The sequence below is a fragment of the Passer domesticus genome, chromosome 19 (assembly GCF_036417665.1).
Source record: "Passer domesticus isolate bPasDom1 chromosome 19, bPasDom1.hap1, whole genome shotgun sequence".
NCBI classification, from domain to species: Eukaryota; Metazoa; Chordata; class Aves; order Passeriformes; family Passeridae; genus Passer; species Passer domesticus.
The window spans coordinates 3921341-3941684 of record NC_087492.1 but is presented as its reverse complement, the minus strand read 5'-3'; the positions used below and the strand labels follow the sequence as shown (position 1 = coordinate 3941684).

Genomic DNA, 20344 nt, shown 5'->3' with positions numbered 1-20344 from the left:
CCCCCAAGTGCTTCAGGCAAAACTTCAAAAGGAATTGCTGGGACAGCTTTCTGTGCATGCAGGACACAAAGCAGAGTCTGTGGAGAGCAGAGGGAAAGGAAGGCCTGAAGATATTCCCTGGCAAGACACTGCAGAGAGAATCACAAGGTACAGAGTGTACTCCTTGTTCACATCCGTCATCCCCGGGGTGCACAGCAGCCTCCACCTGCCCCACTTCTGGCAGGGGACTAGTGCTGCTAGAACTGGGACATAACACTTATAAACTACCCAGATTCCCTCACTTCTTCACAAATTACACCCAGGTATTAGTCTCATGTGGTTGGAATTAAAGCCAGAGCAATTTTCTTGCCTGACCCAAGCTGGTTTATAGGGTCTCACACGCTATTTCTCTGCAGTAGGGTTCTGCCCACACTCTTCCAGCACTCCATGCCTACAGCAACTGGAGATCCAAGGGTATAGGGAGTTTCTGAGGGACCAAAAGCAAGGCAGCAAATATAACACCTCCTCAACAGAGGCTGAAGAAAAAAAAATAAAAAGGAAAATGAAGCTAGGGAGTAGAACAGGGTTTTCTGGATGAGTCAAATACTAGCAGAACAATGTTGCATAACGAGTGCCCCTTGACTTTTGTTATTTCTCCCAGTCAGCTCCTCCAAAAATCTATTTGTTATTGTTTATTTGGGTATCAGTCCAAATTGCTGTGGGAGGAGAGGAGAAGAGGATATGCTGTCAAGCTATTAATTCTAGCACTGTAGTCATTTAGCACTCTCCTACTATTAACGAATCAGTGTCCTGTTTACTGCAACACTCTCTACAGCCAGCCTGAAAGTTAAATACAAAACCAGATGTTAATTAGCCTCTTGCAAAAGCGACTCCGGCATTATTTCTCCTCAGCCAGGATGAATTCTGCCTTTGCTTATTTACCCACTGCTCTGTCCAGACCAGCAGTGCCGTGTCACGTCTCTCTGGAGCAGGCAGGAGCTGGGGAAGCAGGAGCCCAGCAAGCAGCACACAGCTGGGAGCATCACTCTTGAAATTCAAGCCTCTGTGAAACATTATATTGTAATAAAGGCCAGGCTGTGTCACAAGCCAGGAGCGACTGTGGCCACCATCCATCCTCCCATTCTCCCAGGACAGAAGTCACTTTTCTACATGAGTGCACCAGTAAGAGGAGAAAAGCTGTACTCAAGCAGAATGCAGGGTTGTGTTGGGTTATTTCCCCCTCTCAGGAAGGGAGAGCCACTGGCAGCAGGTACAGCTTGACCTGTCAGAAGGGACACACTTCCCTACAGCCACCTGCCCTCACTCTGTGCCAAACCTCGCTGCTCCCTGGGGCAGGGATGTTTGAGGCAGAAGCCCACTGTCCAGAACAGCCTTTAACAGAAGGACACAAACACGATGCCAAAGGCAAAGGAACCACATTAGTCCTGGCACAAGGCTGGATTTGCCTGACCCCAGGAAGTTCAATGGATGTATCAGATTTGCAGCCCTGTGGTAGTTGTCTGTATAATCCCAGCCTCCTTTGTGCCATCTGTTTCCCCTTCGGCAGACTGGCCATTAGAGACTCAATGCTAAAACTCGTGTCTCCTTAGTAACAGGTTTTTGTTGATCTCCCCCGCGCCTCCAAATCTTTCTATCAATCCGGTAATCTAGCAGGATTTTCCCTGCAGGGGATACATAACAGCATCAGTGGAAAAAAAAATATATGGGACGACAGAAACACTTTAAAGGCAAGCGTAGAAGGTGTAAAAGGGGAGTGCATGAAGTTACAAGAGTTACAAGTCTATGGAAACCAGATGTTCTCATTATATTGGAGCAAGCCACCAACATACCTTCCCAGTGCCAGGTTTGAGATCTCATCTGAGCACTCAGTCCTTAACTAGTTTTTTTCTTAAAGAGTTGCCAATTGTGAATAATTTCCCATCAATACACAAGTCTTCAGAGAAAACACCCTACACAAACCCTGCATCCTTAAGACCATCCTCTCCAAGATCTCAAAGGTAAAAACACTGCTAATCTCAATGCTGTGCAGGTAAGGACTGTATTCCCTGTCTGTAGAGACTGGCTCTCTTACTGCAGATTTTAAGTCACTGATTGCTGGCTGCTTTTGGTTCCTTAATCCCTAAATCCCCACACTCTCTTCTTGAGGTTAATCCAGTTAAAACTCTCCTTTCCCTTTGGCTAGTGCCTTGCATAAATAACCACCTGAAGAGCAGAGCTGCAGAAGCCAGTGCTCAGAGTATGGCACTTCCCAGAACTCTGTCCCACTGCAAGAGACAGCGTAAAGTTCTTGTTGCTGCCTATGCCGGAAAAGGAAATTAAGATTAGCTAGATAAGGGCAAAAGGCAGTCCTTATGGATTGCTTAAATCAGCAGGAATCAATCATCCAGTCCAATCCAAATCCTCTAGTTGCTTTCTGCCTTAAGATAACTAGAAACAGGTTTATGTTATACTAAGATAAAGCAGCCTTAAACCAGAGTAAGCCCTTATGTGAAAACCTCTCCTTTTTGGGAAGAAAGGAGAACTTGCCTTTGAGGTCAGCTCTAAATGAGCTACAATTACAGCCATATAGGCCATATGGGATTTGGAAAAGCAACACAGATCAGCGAAAGAAAATCACCTCTGTAGACTCTGCCTGGCTGGTCTGGCCCAGGCAGCTCCCTTGGCACTGAGCCCACGGGCAGGAGAGTGAAAGCAGCACTAGGACAGGGAGCCAGCCCTCACCCTCAGCCTGCCACGAGAGGCCAGTGCCATACACAGTCCAGCACATGCAGACCATGAGGACAATCTTACTACGCACAAAACATCAACAGTCTGAGCCAGCAATGATGTGCATTTGCCCAGCAGAAAACAAAATACACCCAGTGAAGGCACAGAGGAATTTGACTCCTACAGTGCAGAGAAAGCCAGGACAAGTGGTAAATAAAAGTGTGCCCTTTTCTGACAGGTGAGACCCTACCCACTTGTCCCCTGGGAGAGAGCTCTGCCTGGCACCATCCTCCGGGCAGGCAGTGAGTGGGTGCAAGAGAAGTCCTTAAGCTGGGACAGGTTTTAGGTCAGTGACACAACTGACCACATGGATCCTGTCCCCACAGCCCCCACGTGTATCTGTGTGTCTTACTCTCATTGTGAAGCTGGGGCAGCAGGCCCTGCCTGCCAGAGTCAAAACACTGCACATGGGCTCCCTGGTGCGTGCCAAGCTCTCCAAGGCATGCACTGGAGCCAGGACTCGGACCATAAGCTCTTTGTGTTCCTGGTCATTCACAACCAAGAGAAAGAGAAATCTGGTTTTGAGGACTGTTTATCAGCCTAGTGCTTCCAAGATCCTCAGTCTGAGAGTAGAGAAAATGAACAGCCCCCTCAGCTGCTGCCTAACCAAAGAGACAGCAAGTAGGGCATGCATTCTGCCTCCCAGGGTAGAGCAGTCACACTGAGTGAGGAGTGTGGGGTAGGAGGACAAAGCAAGGAGCCTGCACAGCTCTGCAGTGCAGCACATTTCCAGCTCCATTCACGCGGATATGGAAAGCCGCCGCTCAGTCTCTGGTGCATATTTAAATGCTCATTCTGAATGGCCAATTAGACAGAAGTGGAATGTTTCTGCATTCACGGAGGAGCTATTTTAAGATTACATTATGCTCTCTGCTTCCATTAATAGGTACAAATAAAAAAAAGGAAAGGCGTTACACCCAGCAATGCATTTGTCTCAGACTTGAGTGCTGCGTGTCCAAAATCCCAGTGCCAGCACAGGAAAGTTGATGAGTTCTGTTATTGACAGGCCACATTCCTCTTCACGGCTCCAGAGATCACTCAGTCATCAGGCTTGCCAAGTCTTGATGGAACAAGTCAAATCTCTGTGTTCACTGGCCACCTCTGCTGCAGGCCTGTCAACCTGCATCTTCTAGAGCTGTGTTAAACCTCCGTGGAAGTCGCCAAACTGAAAGAAGTTAAAGCAGACTAGAGCAGCATCTCACATGTCCTGCAGCCTCGGAGGAGGCTGACCCAGATACTCTCATTCCAGACACCACTTTCCCTGCTCATGTTGTTCCCCAGTGCTGCCTTCACTCAGCCATAACCAGTGCACTTCTATACCCCTCCAGTGCCTCTGGATCCCCTTCCAGGCCCTGTAGGACCACAAATATTTGACAAGCTGAAAGTTCACAGAAACTCATTTTGGAGCAATTGAGAACTCTCAGGTTCTTTAAGCTAACAAAACTCAAATCACTAAATGCTGTTGAGCTTTCATGAAAAGCAAGGCAGTTTTAAGAAAAATACACATTTACATTTGGCCAAGACCGACCCCTCCCAATCTCTGTGTTAGGAATGCAGCTGTATCCATAACATCCACACACAATCATCCATCAACTCCTACATCCAGATTTGTTTCTTCCACCCTCTCCAAGCCTGGACTGCAATATCAGGGTTTGATCAGTGTGGTTTTCTGAGAGGGGGATTGGAGGAGTTGAGAAGGGAAGCATGGATACAAGCATTTTGCCAAACATCTCACAGAAGATCCATGCCAATGCCACAATGGACATTATTTTAATTCCAAAGATCAATAATCTTAACACGGGGCAGATTGAGTAAAGTCAGTTTTCTGTCAACAGTTTGCTTTCACTAACAGGTTTATTCAGATCATTTTGAAGATCAAAACCACAGAATCCAACAGGTACAGGTATAATAAATCTCATTAAAACCAGAGCAGGTCATCCCTCTGATGAACTTAAGCTGTAGATCCTTCTAATACTCTTGAAGAAAGCTTGGGTGACCAGCCAAACGAGGATTCCCTCAGCTCACAAATCCACATCTTCTGAGCCAAGTGGAAATACTGTATGAGCTAAGGAAAACAGAGTTTTGTGTGTGGGTTGATTTTTTTTTTTTAAATAATGTGAAGAGCAAGCAAAAAGTCTCAAATTATGCAGCAAAAATAAGAGAGTCAGAGCTGAAAATAAAATCCAACTTGGAGGAAAAAAGGTGATATAAAAACATTGTATTAAACCAATGTTACTTTGATGTTGGATTCAAATCTAAAGAAATGCTTAGCCCACGCAGACATAAAAACTACCAAAAAACCCTCATAGTATGGGATCTGTATAAGGTACAGCTCTGCAGAAACCTGATTTACACAAATGCAGAGGGGGAAATGCAGAGGATTGAACAGCAGTAGCAGCACATATACATAAATGTATGTGTATGTATGTGTATATATAAATGAGAAACAGCATTACATGGTATTAGGAAAATAAACAGAAGGATGCCCAATGCTGGAAAGTGCTGCTTAAACCTAAAATAAACCTTGTGAGTTCTCAGTCCTGGCAGGGCTCTGCTTCCCCTGGACACAGACATCAGAGGCAGGCAGTGGGACAAGGAGCTGGAGACTCACTGGTAGCACTCACAGTGCTCCAAAACTTTGGCCATTGTGGAGAAACCAAAAATTCTTGGCACAGATGCAGTCATTTCAACTTTGTTCATTTTACTGCAGTAATAAAGATATTGCTTTACAGATGCCACAGTTGATATATGCAAAAAAAATGTGGATCAGAAAGACAGTTTCTAACTTTCTCAGTTAAGGCACACCCACCCACCAAGGATTAAAAAAATCTTTTCTCCCAAGATGTCAAGGTATTTCTTTTACCAAAGCATTGGGTTTTCCTGGTTTTTAACAAGGGTAGTAAGATAAAAACTCAGCTTTTAATGCAGAAAACACTTCTGTGAAACTATGGAAGAGGCAGAAAATCCTGGGTTGCATTTAACTAGGGAACAAGGTCACAAATTAAGCAGTCTGAGAATTTCTGGTAGCTTAGCCCTGAATCAGTTCCCCCCAACTTTTTTTTTTTTCTCCCAACCCCCTCCACTACTTAGCTCAAATGCAAGACCAACAAGAACACATGATACAGCCTGCACTGGTACAGGCAAATACATGGCTAAGTCACAGGAGCACATTCTTGAGAGCTCATAAACCATCACATGACAAACATCACAAGAAGTCAATTTGCTAAACTCAATTTAAACCTGAAGAAGTTAATAATAATAAAAGCCACAATGGGAATGTCTCTTAGAAAAGGAGAAGCTGCACTTGAAAAGACAGCAACAAACAACAAAGCCAAGATCAGTTCTCATGTTATTTGAAACTTTTGATTTCTAGTGCTACACGTGCAAGCCAGTATTGCTTACAGGTCCCTGATAAATACTTGTAGTTACACAGCTTACAGCAAAAGCTGACCAGCAGCCAGTGAAGATCTTATCAATAAGCCTCTCACAAACAGACAAATATTGAATTTTACTGCAAGCACTTGAGCTAAATCTTTCCTGATTCCACATGTCTGAAAACCAGCAGCCTGTGCATTTGCTGTAAAGCTGGTAGCTATGAGCGACTTCTTTTTCAACAGGAGGACATGCAAGGCACAATCCTCCTTAGCTGTCACAAAGTACTGACAGCTATTCAGAACACACACAAGCTCTGCTTCCAGCTCCAAGAACACAAATGGAAATAAAAGCAGAACTGCCTCTTAACAAGATGTCATTGTACAAATTGATGTTCATGCTTTACCTGTATTGATTTCTGTACTAGGACAAAGGAACTTGTTTTTTAATTTCAAGAGCCATTTTCATTGGAAAGGTCTCAAAGCTATACAAACATTTTATCCTGACAATTTAATTAGGGATTGGTCCAATTCTACTGCTCAGCATCCAGGGATCCTGAAGGCTCTCAACTGTTTAAAAAGGTTGCAGTGATCTGCAGGCCTACCATCAAACAGATCACTGTAGACTCATCCTTGTGATTAAGTCATCTCTATTTGTGAGCCCTTATGTGATGATCTGTTACAGAGCGTAAGTACTGCATGAAAGCCTCTTCAAGGCCCTCACCACCATCTGTGAATTACATTATTAACAATGGTATGAACTTCCTAAGAGCATCTGGTTCTCTCCCCACCCCCTTCTCAGATCACTGGGAAGAGCTCTTCAGTATCAAAACAGGCGGAGGCAAAGCTGTTTTCCTCTTTTCCATGCTCCCCTACCTCCTCCCACCCCTCAGCAGCAGAGGATAGATGGGGCTCAGCTCTCCATTTCCATGCCCTGCATGTTTTCTGCACAACCCTTGTTATTGTTAAATAAGGATGGACAAAAACAACTCCATGATGTACCACAGGCATTTTACTGGGAAAAGAGGAAGTTTATTTCATCATTTTGCAGAGGCAGCATCTGAAGTATGCTGAGAACTGTGCTGAGGCACAAGGGGGACTTCACAGTCCCAGCCCAGGACTCACTTCCCACCAGCACAATTCCTGACATTAACCAAAACCAGGCAGCAGCCAGCTTCAACAGCTACTGCTGTAGCAATAACTTTCTAGATGCATTTTGTGATCTCAATTCTTCTCCCACCAAGGATGTTTTAGTAGTTGATTCTGAAATCATGCCAGCTTCTTGTAAACAAGAAAGAGGAAGAAGCAGCATCGCCTGGGACACTGGAGCCCACTCTCCACTGAACTTTGCACAGAGTTCACATCAAACAGCCTCCTTGGCTGCTCTGAGGGATCATTTACTCTTGCAGGAATGGAGCCTTCCTATCTTGTTTTCTACTGCTTGTTCTTCAAACCCAGCTTCTCCTCTTGCCCTCTAAGTAGGGCTTCTCGTTGCCTCAACTCTCTGTGCTCATCAGCAGCCGTTTTTCCACTCTGTTTTGCACAATACCATTCTTTAGTTGCACAACAGTTTGCAATTCAGGCTTCGTTACAGCATCTTCCTCTGTCTTAAGTTAGCAGCAGTGTTTCTTGAAAGAAAAGAGCAACATTATGGGCAGCTCCATAAAGGCTTGTATTCAGAGGGAAACAGAATCCAAAACTAACAATCCTGCAATGTGCAGTAACAGGCAGAAAATACTGGGTGGAGGGAGGAAGACAAAACTGTTTCTGCACAAATGCACATGAACCCTTCTAACAAACTGTTTCTCCCATGCCCATGTTTCAAATAAATAATCAAACACATGTGGATATGCTTGGACAGTTGCATCTAAAATATGCTACAACTATAATTAAAGGAAAATACAAAATTTCTTCAAGTTTATAAAATAATAGGCAAGTATTTGGGGTCACCATGAGTCCAGTGTTGCCTGAACCCATGGTCTTTGTGTGGGCTGTAAGAGGAAGTCTGCAGTTACTGCAGCTGACCTCAAGCTACAGGAGGGGAGGAAGCCTCCAGGGCACTTCTGCCAGGGTTTAATCTCATTATGGTCACTCAGCTTCGGCATCAGGCAGGTCAAGATGAAGACAGACCACTACCCAAACTTCTGGGAAAGCACATGGCTGTGTTTTCACACAGGCATTTAAAAAAGTCAGAGGAGCCACAAGAAAATCAAGCAAGTTTTATGGGGGCTTTAGACGGATGGCTTGACAACAGAATCTTGTTTTATTCCCTGCAGCATATTGGGAGGGATGCAGGGAGAAGAAAAGTCAAGAAACTGGCAAGTCTTAGAGCAAATTAGTGGCAATTAGAGATAGGCTCTGCCAAGCCCAGGTCCCAGCATACAGTGGGAGCAGGGTGTCCTACCAACAGGATCTTTGTAACACTGGTATCTGGAACAGTAGCAACTAAAATTGGAAAGAATTCCTATCTTTCAAGCAGTATGTACAGGTGACCATGTAATCAAATTAATTAATATTTTGCTAAATCAGTGCATTGAATATTACCCGATGAGCTCATTTTTGGAGGCAGTTCAACGCCTCACTTCTAGGACTGATGTCAGTGTCACATGCTTGGAGAGGATCAGTCTGCAGCTGGATATTTTAAAGCCTTCTATTAGGAGCATAGAAAAGTCAGCGGATTTCAACAGCATCAACCAATGAATTTTTGTTTTATCACAACAATTTAGTCACCAGACTCCACTGTCAATATCTCTGTGAGAATATCAGGCCATTTCAGACACTTCAAGGCACTAGACAGAAACTGAAGAACGCAGCAACTGAGTTGTTTCAACAGAGAAAGTTGTGTTCCAACAGGAAAGGAAATCAACAGAAAGACAAGGAAACAGGAAACTCCAATTCTGACTGGCTCCTGATAAAATAATTAACCTTTGAGAAACTAAACTCAGCAACTGTAAAAACACATAAACAAACAAACAGTAGCAGAGCAAAGGGTGTTGAGCATCAGCAGCACAAATGCTCCAGGCAGCAACATTCAACCCTGAGTTCAAATCCCATTCACTCACAGACCAACTGTGATGTCATCTTTTATTCTGACATAATGCAGGATGTCACTGAAGTTCAGTGGCAAGTGTTCATGCAGATCTGTGAAGTCTCCGCACTTTGATGCTCGCTGCTTGCACTTTGTACCAACAAGCAGGAACAGATTTGCATTACACAAATAAGCCGTGTCTTTATTGTGCAACCGCATGCGACTTTTTTGGAGAAAAACAATGCTCAAATACAAGGAGTGCTGTGTGCATCAGGCTGCAGAGTGGGTGGCAGTGATGTTGTCAGAAAGCGCTCGGCACCGCTTACCTCCACACCCATTGACTTCAGCAGAAGGCTACATACGAAAAGTCTCTGAAGATGAAGCTGAAGTGTTCCCTAACCCATGGCGCTGTCCATACACTATACTTAAGAAAGAGACAAAACAAAAACCACACAAGTGAAGCAGCATGAAATTGCAGGGTTTGGGGTTTTTAGTTTTTAGACTCTTGCAGTCTGTGTTCCAGTTAAGAAATCCAACTGTAAACCCATCAGTTGTGAGCAAGCCCTTCCCCACACTGCCTGAGCTTTTGCCTTGTCTGGGGTGCAGGATGAGAACCATGGTGTTTAATGCATGCTTAGAGTGCTCCCAGAAGACCTTGGATGAAGATGTGTTAAAGCTTCACGGTCAACTCAGCTGTTAAATTGTTCAGTGAGAGTGCCTAGGTCAGGGGCTGTACCAAACCCCACAGCCCTCACATGCAGCACAGGGCACAGCCCATTTTAAAGATCCCTGGGAGCTTCTGTCCATAAAGTTCACAAACTCTGCATGGACAGGTCAGTTCACCCTCACCCAGGCTACTGATTTAATCTGTAACAGTTTTAAGAGCAGGAGAGTCAAAGGCAGGACGCCCTAAACCTCCGTGAACATGAAGCCCCATACACAGGACTGCAGAGCAAGGAGCAGCTCAGGTCTCTCCAGAGGAGCTGGCAGAGAGCAGGTATTTGAACTTCAGCGTGTGACAGACCCTCCTTGCACTCTGGGAACTTATGGGATAAATATGTTTGGTGCACAGGCTGCAGATGGGGTCAGGGAAGGTTTCTATAACCAAGACAAGCTCCCAGTATTCCCAGCAGTTAACTCCAGAGGCATGTGACTGTTTTCAGATTGTAGCTTTTATCCTGGTCACAGAAAGACAAGACTAAAGGAAATAACAACAACCTTACATGTCCAAGCTCTCATTTAGCTGCTTGTGGTTCAGCAAAGCATTCCCTCTCATTTTAAGATAAGGTTTATAAATTCAGTGTATCCCAAAGATTTCAAAGTGAGCAGAATGAATCCTTCATTTCAAACTAACTCATCTCAGCCAGAATTCCTCTGTACAAAATTCCAATTTTTTTTCCAGAGGTTTGGAGCTATTTGGCAGTTGTATGACACTCAGACCAGCCTGCACATTTCTCTTTTTTTTTTTTTTAAAATTTTAGACTTAATGTAGCATGTACTCTCAGAAAGGTTTACAATGCAGCCTTTTGTAGTTAACTTGCTCCAAGCTGGGCCACTGCCAGGTTGTTATCAATGACATTTTAAGGCAGATGAATGAAGTTCTTATTACGGTGACAAGCAGAATTGTGATATGGCACATGCATACACTGAAAGAAGAGAGCTTGCTATTAGTTTGTCAGGTTAATAAATAAATAGCGATTTAATGAATAAAAGCCTTTTATTAGGAAACAAATGAACAAAATTAATATTTATAAAGCTTTAGTGGTATAGAGCACCCTTTAAAATAAGATTATTCGTTTCAGTCACAGCCACCATCATGGATTAGAGATTCTTGAACACAGCTTCCCCTCCTAATTCTCTTATCATAGCAGTGCAAGGCAAAAAGCAAAGCTCTCCCTTCTGAACTGTTCAGGCCAGACTCAGTTTGAGATTGACAATACCAGAGGCCCATGACAGCAAACATTTCTGTTACATCTTCAGGACTGCAGCTAAAGACTGCACCTGTTGGAAGAACTGTTGGCTCCTTATCACAGCAGGAAGTTCTCACGTTTTACACAGTGTGCTTCCACACCACACAGAGCACTGAACCTGTGCCAAGCCACAAAGAGCAACGCTGCACGTCAGACAAACTATCAGCACTCAGCCAGGAAATCGCTCCCCATCTGCCCCCAAAAGAGTCTGCACTAAAACCCTGCTGGTATCTCTCACCCTTCAGGGTCCTTCAGCATCTCCCACAGCATATGCAGAGAATTTCCACCATCAAAATGAAGTTTAAGGAGGCTGGAGTATGTCCAGGATGTCCCACTTCCCAGCAAGCAAATGAAATTCTGACACACACAGATTGCTTCTCACCTCAAGCTGTCTCTGTCTTGTACTCTTTCAGCTCAAGGTGTTCTGTGCTCACCTGTCCTAAAATCAAACTTGCAAGTTTAAATTTTAAACAAGCTGAGTAATTTTGGGTTGGGTTTTGTGGGGCTGTTTGTAGGGAGGGGGCTGTTTAGTTTTGGTTCTGTTGGGTTTTTTATTACTTTACTTTTTAAATGGGGCACTTCTCAAATTCAGGACCAAGATGTGAGCAAGTGCTCAAGCTTAAAAATTTATTTTGGCTCATGCCATCTTCTCCTCAAATACTAAAAAAAAAACGTTCTCAAAGTTTTCCCTTCTCCTCAAGGCAAAGTTTGAACTTTCTCAGTCATATGAGAAGCAGATAGAAACTGCCCCAAAATAACCATCTCAGCCATGTATGGTCAACATGAACAGATCTAAGTTAAACAGAGCTTCCTCCCCAACGGAGCAGTTTCTGGTTTATGTGTAAAGGAGAAAAATTCCACTTCAAGGACCAGAAGTGTGGGTTGCAGAAGCGTGTGGCACAGTTGTTATCTTTGCAGCATGATGCACAAGATGAAACCAGGGATCTGTAAAGTCTATGTGAAAAATATTCCTTTCACCCACTGAGACTGTGCAAACTCTATTCCAGTCATACTACAAATGTTAACTAGTAATAACTCCCTTGCCTTAAAGTATCCTACAACTATGCCCAGCTTTTGGGAAGGGGGTTGAAAATATGCTCTGCTCATATTGGTTTTCCCTGAAAATCTCTTATTTGAGATTCAGGAGCAGAGCAGAAGCTGCACTGAAGGACAATTCCCTCCCAGCACCAAGGCAGCCACACAGAAAAGTCTGAGGGATGCAATGGCAGGCAAACACTAAAAGCAAGAGATAATATATTAATATTTGATTCCAATCTGCAACTGTACTGACAAGTTTATGCAATATTAAACTCGACCCACACTACAGGGGTAGCTACTGTCTTAAGATTCATTGAGAGGTGGAATTCAGACTTACACATTCTAACAACTGCTGCTGAACCAAAATACTACCAAGGAGGAAGAAACACCACAAAGAACAAAAAGGTCTAAGTTGTCCTGTTTCACTTCACTTTTTGAAGTCACAAGCTTGCTCCCCCACGCAAGCACAACTCAGCTGAAAAAAAACCCAGAGCAAACTCCCAATAATCAAACTCACTAGATGCTACATAAGAAAAATATTTGGTTAAGAGAGTGAATTAAGTCGTTGTTAACCATTCTGCAATGTGAAAGGGCAAAGAGGAGGGCTGTCATTTCGAGGTTTGCACTTCACTCAGGAAGACAATACAGCACTGAGGTAGCTGTTTCCTACCACATCTTGAAGCAGTGTATTTAAATGCAGTGGTTACAGCACCTCTGAAGAACGTGCCCAGAGCTGTTTGTCTTTAAACTATTTTAAACTGTTGAGGAGGACCGTGGAAAGGAAAACAAAAAAGAAAGACAACAACAGAAACAAAGAAGAACAAAAAAAGAATCACCCCTTATTCCAGAAACACCTTTATCTCATCACCTAGCACTTCCTCTTGTACCTAGGTTTAGCTCTGGTCTGTAGGTCAGGGAGCTGAGTCACTTCCCTGCCTGCCCCACAGCAACTCATCAGCTAAATTTCCAGTGTGACACCCTGTTTCCTACTGAAGATGCTCCAGAACTCAGAACTACTGCAAGGGAACAGCAGGCTCCAAAGGATACCTGCTACTACACAAGAAGCTCACAGACATCAGCTGACTCTCTGCAGTCCATTCAGGAGCTTCAGAGATCTGTGGGAAACTCAATTTTCAGATGGACTGAGTGAAAGGATTGGTTCTGCACCACTCAGAAGAGTCAGACTACCTCTAACTACCAACCAGCTCTCCTTTGGAAAGCAAAGCACTTTACACATGCAAGGCACATGCCCTATCCCTCCCTCTCATCATCCTGTAAAATGAAAAGATGAAAAGCATGACATGTTTTGTTTCAGGGTTTTTTCTGAAGAATCCTAATGTACACAATTCTCAGATGTCAGCTGTTGAAGCTAAACCAAGCCAGTTGAACAAGTCTTAAAAGTTCTTGCTGCAATTTTAAATATGATAGTTCTGTTCATCAAAACAGAAAGGACATGGTAGCAGCCAATGAGAATAGGACAGCCACAGTTCCCTGGGACAGGACTGGATTTCCACATTAAAATTCCCTTTTCGGATATTTAATTCAGTTACAAGTTGCAGTCCAACTCCTGAGACAACATCTCTGGAATTTATTTCTCCAAGATCTCCTGTGTTTCTCTACTGGCAGAGCAGTGGAAGCTCAAGCTTCAAAGCCACCTCCTGAGCTCTGGTATGAGCTCAGTACAGGGACAGTATGATCTCTGATAAAACACTTCTTTCAAAACAGCTCAGATGAAATACTCTAATTTAGTCTTTGATTACTTCAATACAAGAAGTTTACACTGTGGCCTTAAGTTCCCCAGAATTTCACCCTGAAACAACCCCCATCAATGCAGTAACTTCATTATTTCCATGAAGCCTCAGTTTAGGAGTCTCTTGGGAGGAAGAGGAGGAGGAGGAGCAGTGCACCCAAGAGCAGCGAGGAGCCACAAGCACAAGGCGTTTCAGTGCCAGGGGCGTTCCATTTACCGGGGCCAGAAGGAGTTCACGTCACAGGGCATTTGCAGGAGTTCCATGAGCACTGGCATGCTCAGCAAGGGTGCGTCTCACCATGGAAGCAACAAGCTGTTAAACGCTGTGACTCATCTCACAGCAACGCTCTGCCTTCCGAGAGGAGAGCAGCCTGCCATGAGCAACGCTGATAAGATGCATATTCAGAGGAATTCTATTTGGGCAAAAAGCTATTGACACATTCAAACCCCTAGATACAGAAGCCTCCTCAAATGCTGACTAAAACACATGAACACACATGTTGGAGTATTGTGATAAGACATTTTGTAGATGGTTGGGTTGACAGTAATTTAATCAATTAATACGGCCCAACTCAGAAATGCAAAAATGGCTTTTAGCCCTCATAATTTTTTACCCCTTTAAACAGAGTGCTGCAGAGGAAGAGCTCCAGCCAAAAGGAAAGAAACAATATGTGCCTTGCTTAAATCACTGACTACTCCCCATAGGTATCACCTCTTTCTTCTGCTTCCAAGATTCCCCTTTTATGCAAAAGGTATGAGCTTCATTGTCACCACTTAATAATCAAATTAAAAGGATGCTCAGGCAAATCAATGGCACAGAGTGGAGATATGTTTAATCCAGAGCCTCAACTAAACAACTGGAACACCTGGAGCAGGCAGGTGACCAGCCTAAGTGCTCTTGAGTGGCAGAGCACTGGTCACAAACCAGCAGCTCCATTTTGCTTTTTGCTAATGGCACCAGCAAAAGTCAGACGTGAAGACTGCAAAGCCTGCCCCTCGCTTCAGCTGCTCCTGGGAGGATGTGGCTTGTTGTGACTGAAGAATGAAACCTTGAGCTGCAGGCTGTGATCAGGGAGCAGCTTCACTGAGCTAAGCTGCCCAAAGGCTATTTCTCTCTTTTTCTTTTTTTTTTTTTTTTTTTTGTTCATTTCCCAAGACAGAAGAGTTGCAGCTTTAGATCTTTCAGGATTTTTTCCAGTAACTGGAAATCCTCAGGCATTACCCCTGCATAAAGGCAGCTCTCTTACACTAAAATATTTCCAGCAGACTGCTTTGTGGATGGCAGTCTCTGCTCAAAGTAGCATTTTCCACTTAAATAAACACGTCATTGGCTCCCAGAATGACTGTAGATGCTACTGTACCCTGCCCTTTTCAACTTATTTTCATTTCTTAAACAGCAAGAATCAATACTGGTTAGATTATGACTACAGCATCACAAGCTATTTGCATTTTCAAATTACAAGCTCCTTTTAAAACACAAGAATAAGAATTCATGTGCCACTGGAACTCAAGAGGTGAAAACTGAAATCAAGCTATCATTGAGATATGCTACAAAAGAGTTAGATCTCTTAAAAAAGATGAAGATTTTTTCATGCACTCTGCAAGTTTTAAGAATGTTTCTCTGTGGGTCTCAGTGAGGCTCCAATTCCACCATCATCATCTTCCTTCTCAGCTGTAAATACTGTTCTCACCTCTAAGGGGACATTGCATCTCATGCAGATCCTAGAGGAAACCTGCTAAGTGTGTATACAAGAGGCAGCAGATATTTCCACAGTTCAACCATCAAACTGCTTTAGGAACAGGAGAGTCTCATCACACATGAATGCATTTACACACACAGAAATTATCTGTGCTCCAACAGCCTGGTCTTGTCCAGCTGGACAGAAATCATCTTTTACCAACAGCATCACACCAAGCAAGAGGTGGAGGCCTCCTGGTTCTCTCACAGGGCTTTCAGCAGAAATTTAAAAGGGAAGTTACAGATCAGATCACTGAAACAGTTTTATGTCCCAAATGGTGACAGCTGGCACCAGAGGAAACAGGTACCTGTGGGGCACTGCAAGGTTTGCCTAAAGCAGGAATCAGCTCATTCTTCTGGGCCACTGCCTCCAAAAACTTCAGTTTTCAGAATGAGCTCTGGCTATACCTGAAAGACATCAGCTGGAGAAAACCAAGAAACAACAAATGATCTTTACTGGTCAGAGCATCTTCAAATATTAGGCATTCCTAACTTTACTAAGTATTTCATAAGAAGCTTCTGCTCGCCCAGCTACGTTGTAGTTCCTCCAAAAATCAACTCTCCATAACCTTATCCATGCAACAGCAATCAAGATCTTAGTTTATTTATTTTAAAAAATGAAAATAGAAAAATAAGTTCTATGTGAAGTAGACTGGACTTATCAATGATTAAGTAAACTCACCACATTGTTTAACAGCAATTACAGGACCAGGGGTAGAGAAATGTTATATTTAGCTTCCTCATAAAGAAGTGGGGAAAATATTTCCTGCATGTTCTACCAGCAAGGAGCTTCCAAGCACAACATGACAGACACTCCCAAACACATTTGCAGGACTCGACTTCCTGCTCAAGCTGTTCTCCTGGGATTAAGGAGGGGAAGTCCAATGATTTAGGTTTTAATTTGCTTTAGAGTATTTTTTTCCCAAACTGTGCATTTTAGAACAATATATACCCAGCACATCCTCTCTTTTTGGGTCAGTCGGTCCCTTCCAATAAAAGCATATTGTCTCCCTCAGGGTAGGGAAGACAAGTGAACTGTGAGAGCAGCCAGGGCCAGATTGCCTGCCCAGCTTCTTCACTTCTCAGGAAAGAGATACAATAAACAGAAGGAAAACAGCACTTTCCAGAAATTGCAATTTTTTTTAACTGTGCATCAAAAATACTTTAAAAGGCCAAGTATCAATAGATTATTTTCAATACAGGTAATTATCAGCCAAGAACTGCATTGAACACTCCATCAGCATTAGCACCAAGGACCTCATGGCATCTTTGTATTTTACTGCAGCATGGCCCTGGCTGCCACCACTTTTTCTAACATGGTACATCAGAAGACAACTGCTCTGCTGTAAGGACTGAAGATTGCAGTCTTATTTCTCAAGAGTGACTGCATAACCAAAGGCCAAAACAAACAGCAAAAGTCTGGACAGACAATTAAAGGAATTTTACAAGTCATCAAGCAACCAGAAGGCTGTAAATGTATAATCAACACTTTGCATGAACTACCCTGAAATGAATGCTCATGAGATGCTCTGTGGCAATGAGAACAAGATAAAAACCTATAAATAAAAGCTGTCCAATTTCAGAGTGATTCAGATCAGCTATTCCCCTGAATCTGTAAGAGCCAATTATAACAGTTTATAGGGCACACTTAATGCAAAAAATCCAGTTTGAGGACACCAATTTCACCCTTTCTCCTTGTCTGAGAAGTTTATCTCTGAAGCAAAGAGACATCAAGCAATTTAAAAGGAGAATCCAGTTCTGTCCTCAAAATTCTTAGTGACCTGGAAACAGAATTAGACATAGCCATATGCTTGCACACTGACATGCTTCTCCCTTGCCCACAAGTTGAAGCAGCTAAGTTCCAGCAGTTACCAGATAATCTTTGCTCAGAAACAGCAAGAACAGACCCTTATCCTACTGATAAAATTATTGAGCAAGATGAGCTTTCATTTAAAGAGGTAACCTGGAGACAGTCAAAGGAAGCTACCATCAGTTTACTACAGATTGGTTGAAACAATTTGACTTAGTTTGAGTCAAGTCCTCCTGCTGCAGCTGACAGGGATCCAAGTGAATGGCAAGGGTGGCAGGCTTAGGACCAAAGCCTTCCTCAGGACTGAAAATGTGCCCGCCCTGCTCACAAACCCTCACCAGATGAGGAAGGAGAATCATCTGAAATGGTAAAGTTTTGATTAAGAAACAAGAAGTTTGTGGCAAAGGAGGAACACACACGAGCACTAAGAGAAGGAGGGAGAAACAACCCACCCCAGATATCTAAGAGGCCAAAAGGGCAGCCCAGTCCTGAAGTGCGGTTAGGAAGCTGCAAGAGGAAATGCAGAAGTGTTCAAACAATAGCAGTTAAGATCGTGATGAAAATCAAGTTCACTTTACACTGCAAGAGAAGTCTGAGAAAGCAGAAGTAATTACGAAGCCCAAAACCAGGCCAGGAATATGCCACACACTTATTTCTGGTACAGAATACACCTCCATACCATGTCATGGGAGAAGGAGAATATAGACACATAAACCCAAGGCTGCATCCTCTGCATTTGTCAGGCTCCACAGGGAGTTGTTTTTATATTTAACAACTAAGTAGTATCCAAATATCAGCACGATTTCAATTTAATTTAATTGGTTGGGAAACAGCCTGGCTGTTGCAGATGGAAAAGCTTTAGAGAATACAACTAATTGTCCATATATATATAAAATATTTAACAAAGGGAGGGTCTATGCATCCAAGTGGGAGAAAGAAGGAAGATCCATCCAAATGGGAGAAAGAAGGAAGATGCCAAGAGAGACCTATCTATTCTCACTAGATGCATTCAGTGCTATAAATGTATGGGAAAAGGAATAGTGGAAAGGGTAAAGAAGTCAGAAGGGGAAGAAATCTCTGAAGTAATGCAGCACATTAATATTTATAACAGGTAAGTATAAGCGAAATTAATCTGTGTTGCTAAGTAAACATACCTTAGGAGAGACATGGGAATGAAAGAGGGGGAAAAAAAAGAGGTAAGTGTTCTGACAGCTAAAATGCCATTGGGGCAGGCAGGACCTGTCAAGCAGCTGATCTAGTTTCAGAAGAGGTTACCTAACACAACAAGAAATATTTTCAGAGTAGTTGGCTTTTTCACTCCCCCCCACTGAGGATGGAAGCAACTGGGATTTCAACTATTCTCTTCCTCCAAACATTCGCAAATCAGGCATAACAGCAGTGTGATAATGCATGAGGTTTTTTAAGGATAAATGCTAACTTAGAACCAAGAGTACAGAAGCGAAAGCAAAGCTATTTTAATTCTCATCCTTGACTACATCAGAAACGGCACATGGTGGGTAGGGAGCAGCTTAAAGGGTTAACATGCAGGCGTTTATAATAGGGAAGAACAAACAACAAACACAACAACAGCCTGTCCCAAGTTTAAAGAGCGTGGAAAGGCAGAAGCCTTGGGAGCCCCTGCCCAACCCGGGGCAGCGATGGGAACATCTGTCCTGCCGCACATCTCACTCAGGGATTCGGAATCCGGCCCTTCTGTGTCTCTCCTGGGCTGTGAAGATTACTACATGCATCGTTGTAGAAAAAGGGGGCAGAAACCACCTTAGCTGCCCGCGCAGGCAGAGCGGGCACCGGGGATACCCAGAGGCTGCTGTCAGATGAGATCAGCTGAGCACGGCCGGAGCCCCAAGCATGTCAGCTCGCTTCCACACACGCTTCCCGCCTCTCCCACCGCATACAATGAACACAGAATAACCCGGGCGGATTTATGTTAGCCGCCGCATCCTTCACAGAGGGGCTGGGTATGACCGGGACCCTGCGATACCATGAGGGCCGGGAGGGAGCTGCCCTGCCCCAGCCCGGGCCTGCTGAGGGGCACCGGGACCCCCGCCCGTCCCCTCGGCTGCCAGCAGGCCACGGCCCGGGGGTGTGCGAGCCCCGTCCCCGGGCACCGCGGGCCCGCATCGCCCCCGGCCCGGGGCCCGGACACCGGCGGCACCGGGGGCTGAGGCGGAGGGGCCGCGGCGCATGCGCAGCGCCGCGCGCCGGACCCCAACGGCCGCCGAGCGCCGCGCTGCCCTCAGTGCCCGCCGGGACTCACCGAGGCGCAGGGGCTGGAAGTGGCGCTGGGGGTAGGCGAGCGCTGCACCGTGACCAGAGCCATCGAGGCGCGGCGGGGCCCCCCCGTCCGGCCGTCCGGCGGGGGCCTCACTCCATGGCGGGGACAGGGGAGGGGAGCAGAGGGGAGGCGGCGCGGCGGCCGCAGGGGGCGGCAGCGGCTGCAGCTCCGCGCGCGCCCGCGGCCTCTCGCCGACTGAGGCGCGGCGGGGCCGGGCCGGCCGGGCACAATGAGGCGCCAGCGCGCACGCGCCGGCTGTCGGCGCGCGCGCGGCGCCGCCCCCTGGCGGCCGTGCCGCGTTAACCCCCGAGGCGCCGGCGGCTCCTGAGGGGTGCCGGCACTCCCAGCCCCGGTCCCTGAGGGGGCGGCGATGGCCTGGGGGCCCCGACATCATCACCCTGGTTGAGGGGGCGGCGATGGCCTGGGGGCTTCAGGATCCTCACCCCGGTCCGTGAGAGGGCTGCGATGGCCTAGGGGCCTCAGGATCCTCACCCCGGTCCGTGAGGGGGCTGCGATGGCCTGGGGGCCTCAGGATCCTCACCCCGGTCTGTGAGAGGGTTGCGATGCGCTCAAGGGG

At 45.1% G+C, this 20344-nt stretch overlaps 2 protein-coding genes and 2 long non-coding RNA genes across 13 annotated transcripts in view; 2 read left to right on the top strand and 2 right to left on the bottom strand.

The window, feature by feature from the left end:
- SSH2 (slingshot protein phosphatase 2) overlaps nucleotides 1-19990 on the bottom strand; it is a 91895-nt gene extending 71905 nt beyond the window's left edge. The window contains exons 1-2 of one of the 3 annotated variants that reach the window (XM_064394667.1): nucleotides 19750-19990; nucleotides 9492-9589 (exon numbers count right to left, since the gene is read on the bottom strand). In XM_064394667.1, coding sequence (XP_064250737.1) covers nucleotides 9492-9503 — 12 coding nt within the window. In that variant the 5' untranslated portion in view covers nucleotides 9504-9589; nucleotides 19750-19990. The remainder of the gene's footprint in view (nucleotides 1-9491; nucleotides 9590-19749) is intronic. The other 2 variants (XM_064394668.1, XM_064394666.1) reach the window with 2 other exon arrangements.
- Nucleotides 10864-14132, bottom strand: LOC135283660 (uncharacterized). The gene is made up of 2 exons (XR_010349332.1): nucleotides 11374-14132; nucleotides 10864-11253 (listed from the first exon to the last, which is right to left on the bottom strand). It is a non-coding gene; the product is annotated as an uncharacterized LOC135283660 (long non-coding RNA).
- LOC135283661 (uncharacterized) lies at nucleotides 14193-17113 on the top strand. Its single transcript, XR_010349333.1, has 2 exons — nucleotides 14193-14675; nucleotides 16864-17113. It is a non-coding gene; the product is annotated as an uncharacterized LOC135283661 (long non-coding RNA).
- EFCAB5 (EF-hand calcium binding domain 5) overlaps nucleotides 19680-20344 on the top strand; it is a 35975-nt gene continuing 35310 nt past the window's right edge. For 5 of the 8 annotated variants that reach the window (XM_064394680.1, XM_064394672.1, XM_064394679.1 and 2 more), the window contains exon 1: nucleotides 19680-19780. The gene's annotated coding sequence lies outside the window, so the exon portion shown is untranslated. The remainder of the gene's footprint in view (nucleotides 19781-20344) is intronic. The other 3 variants (XM_064394673.1, XM_064394671.1, XM_064394676.1) reach the window with 3 other exon arrangements.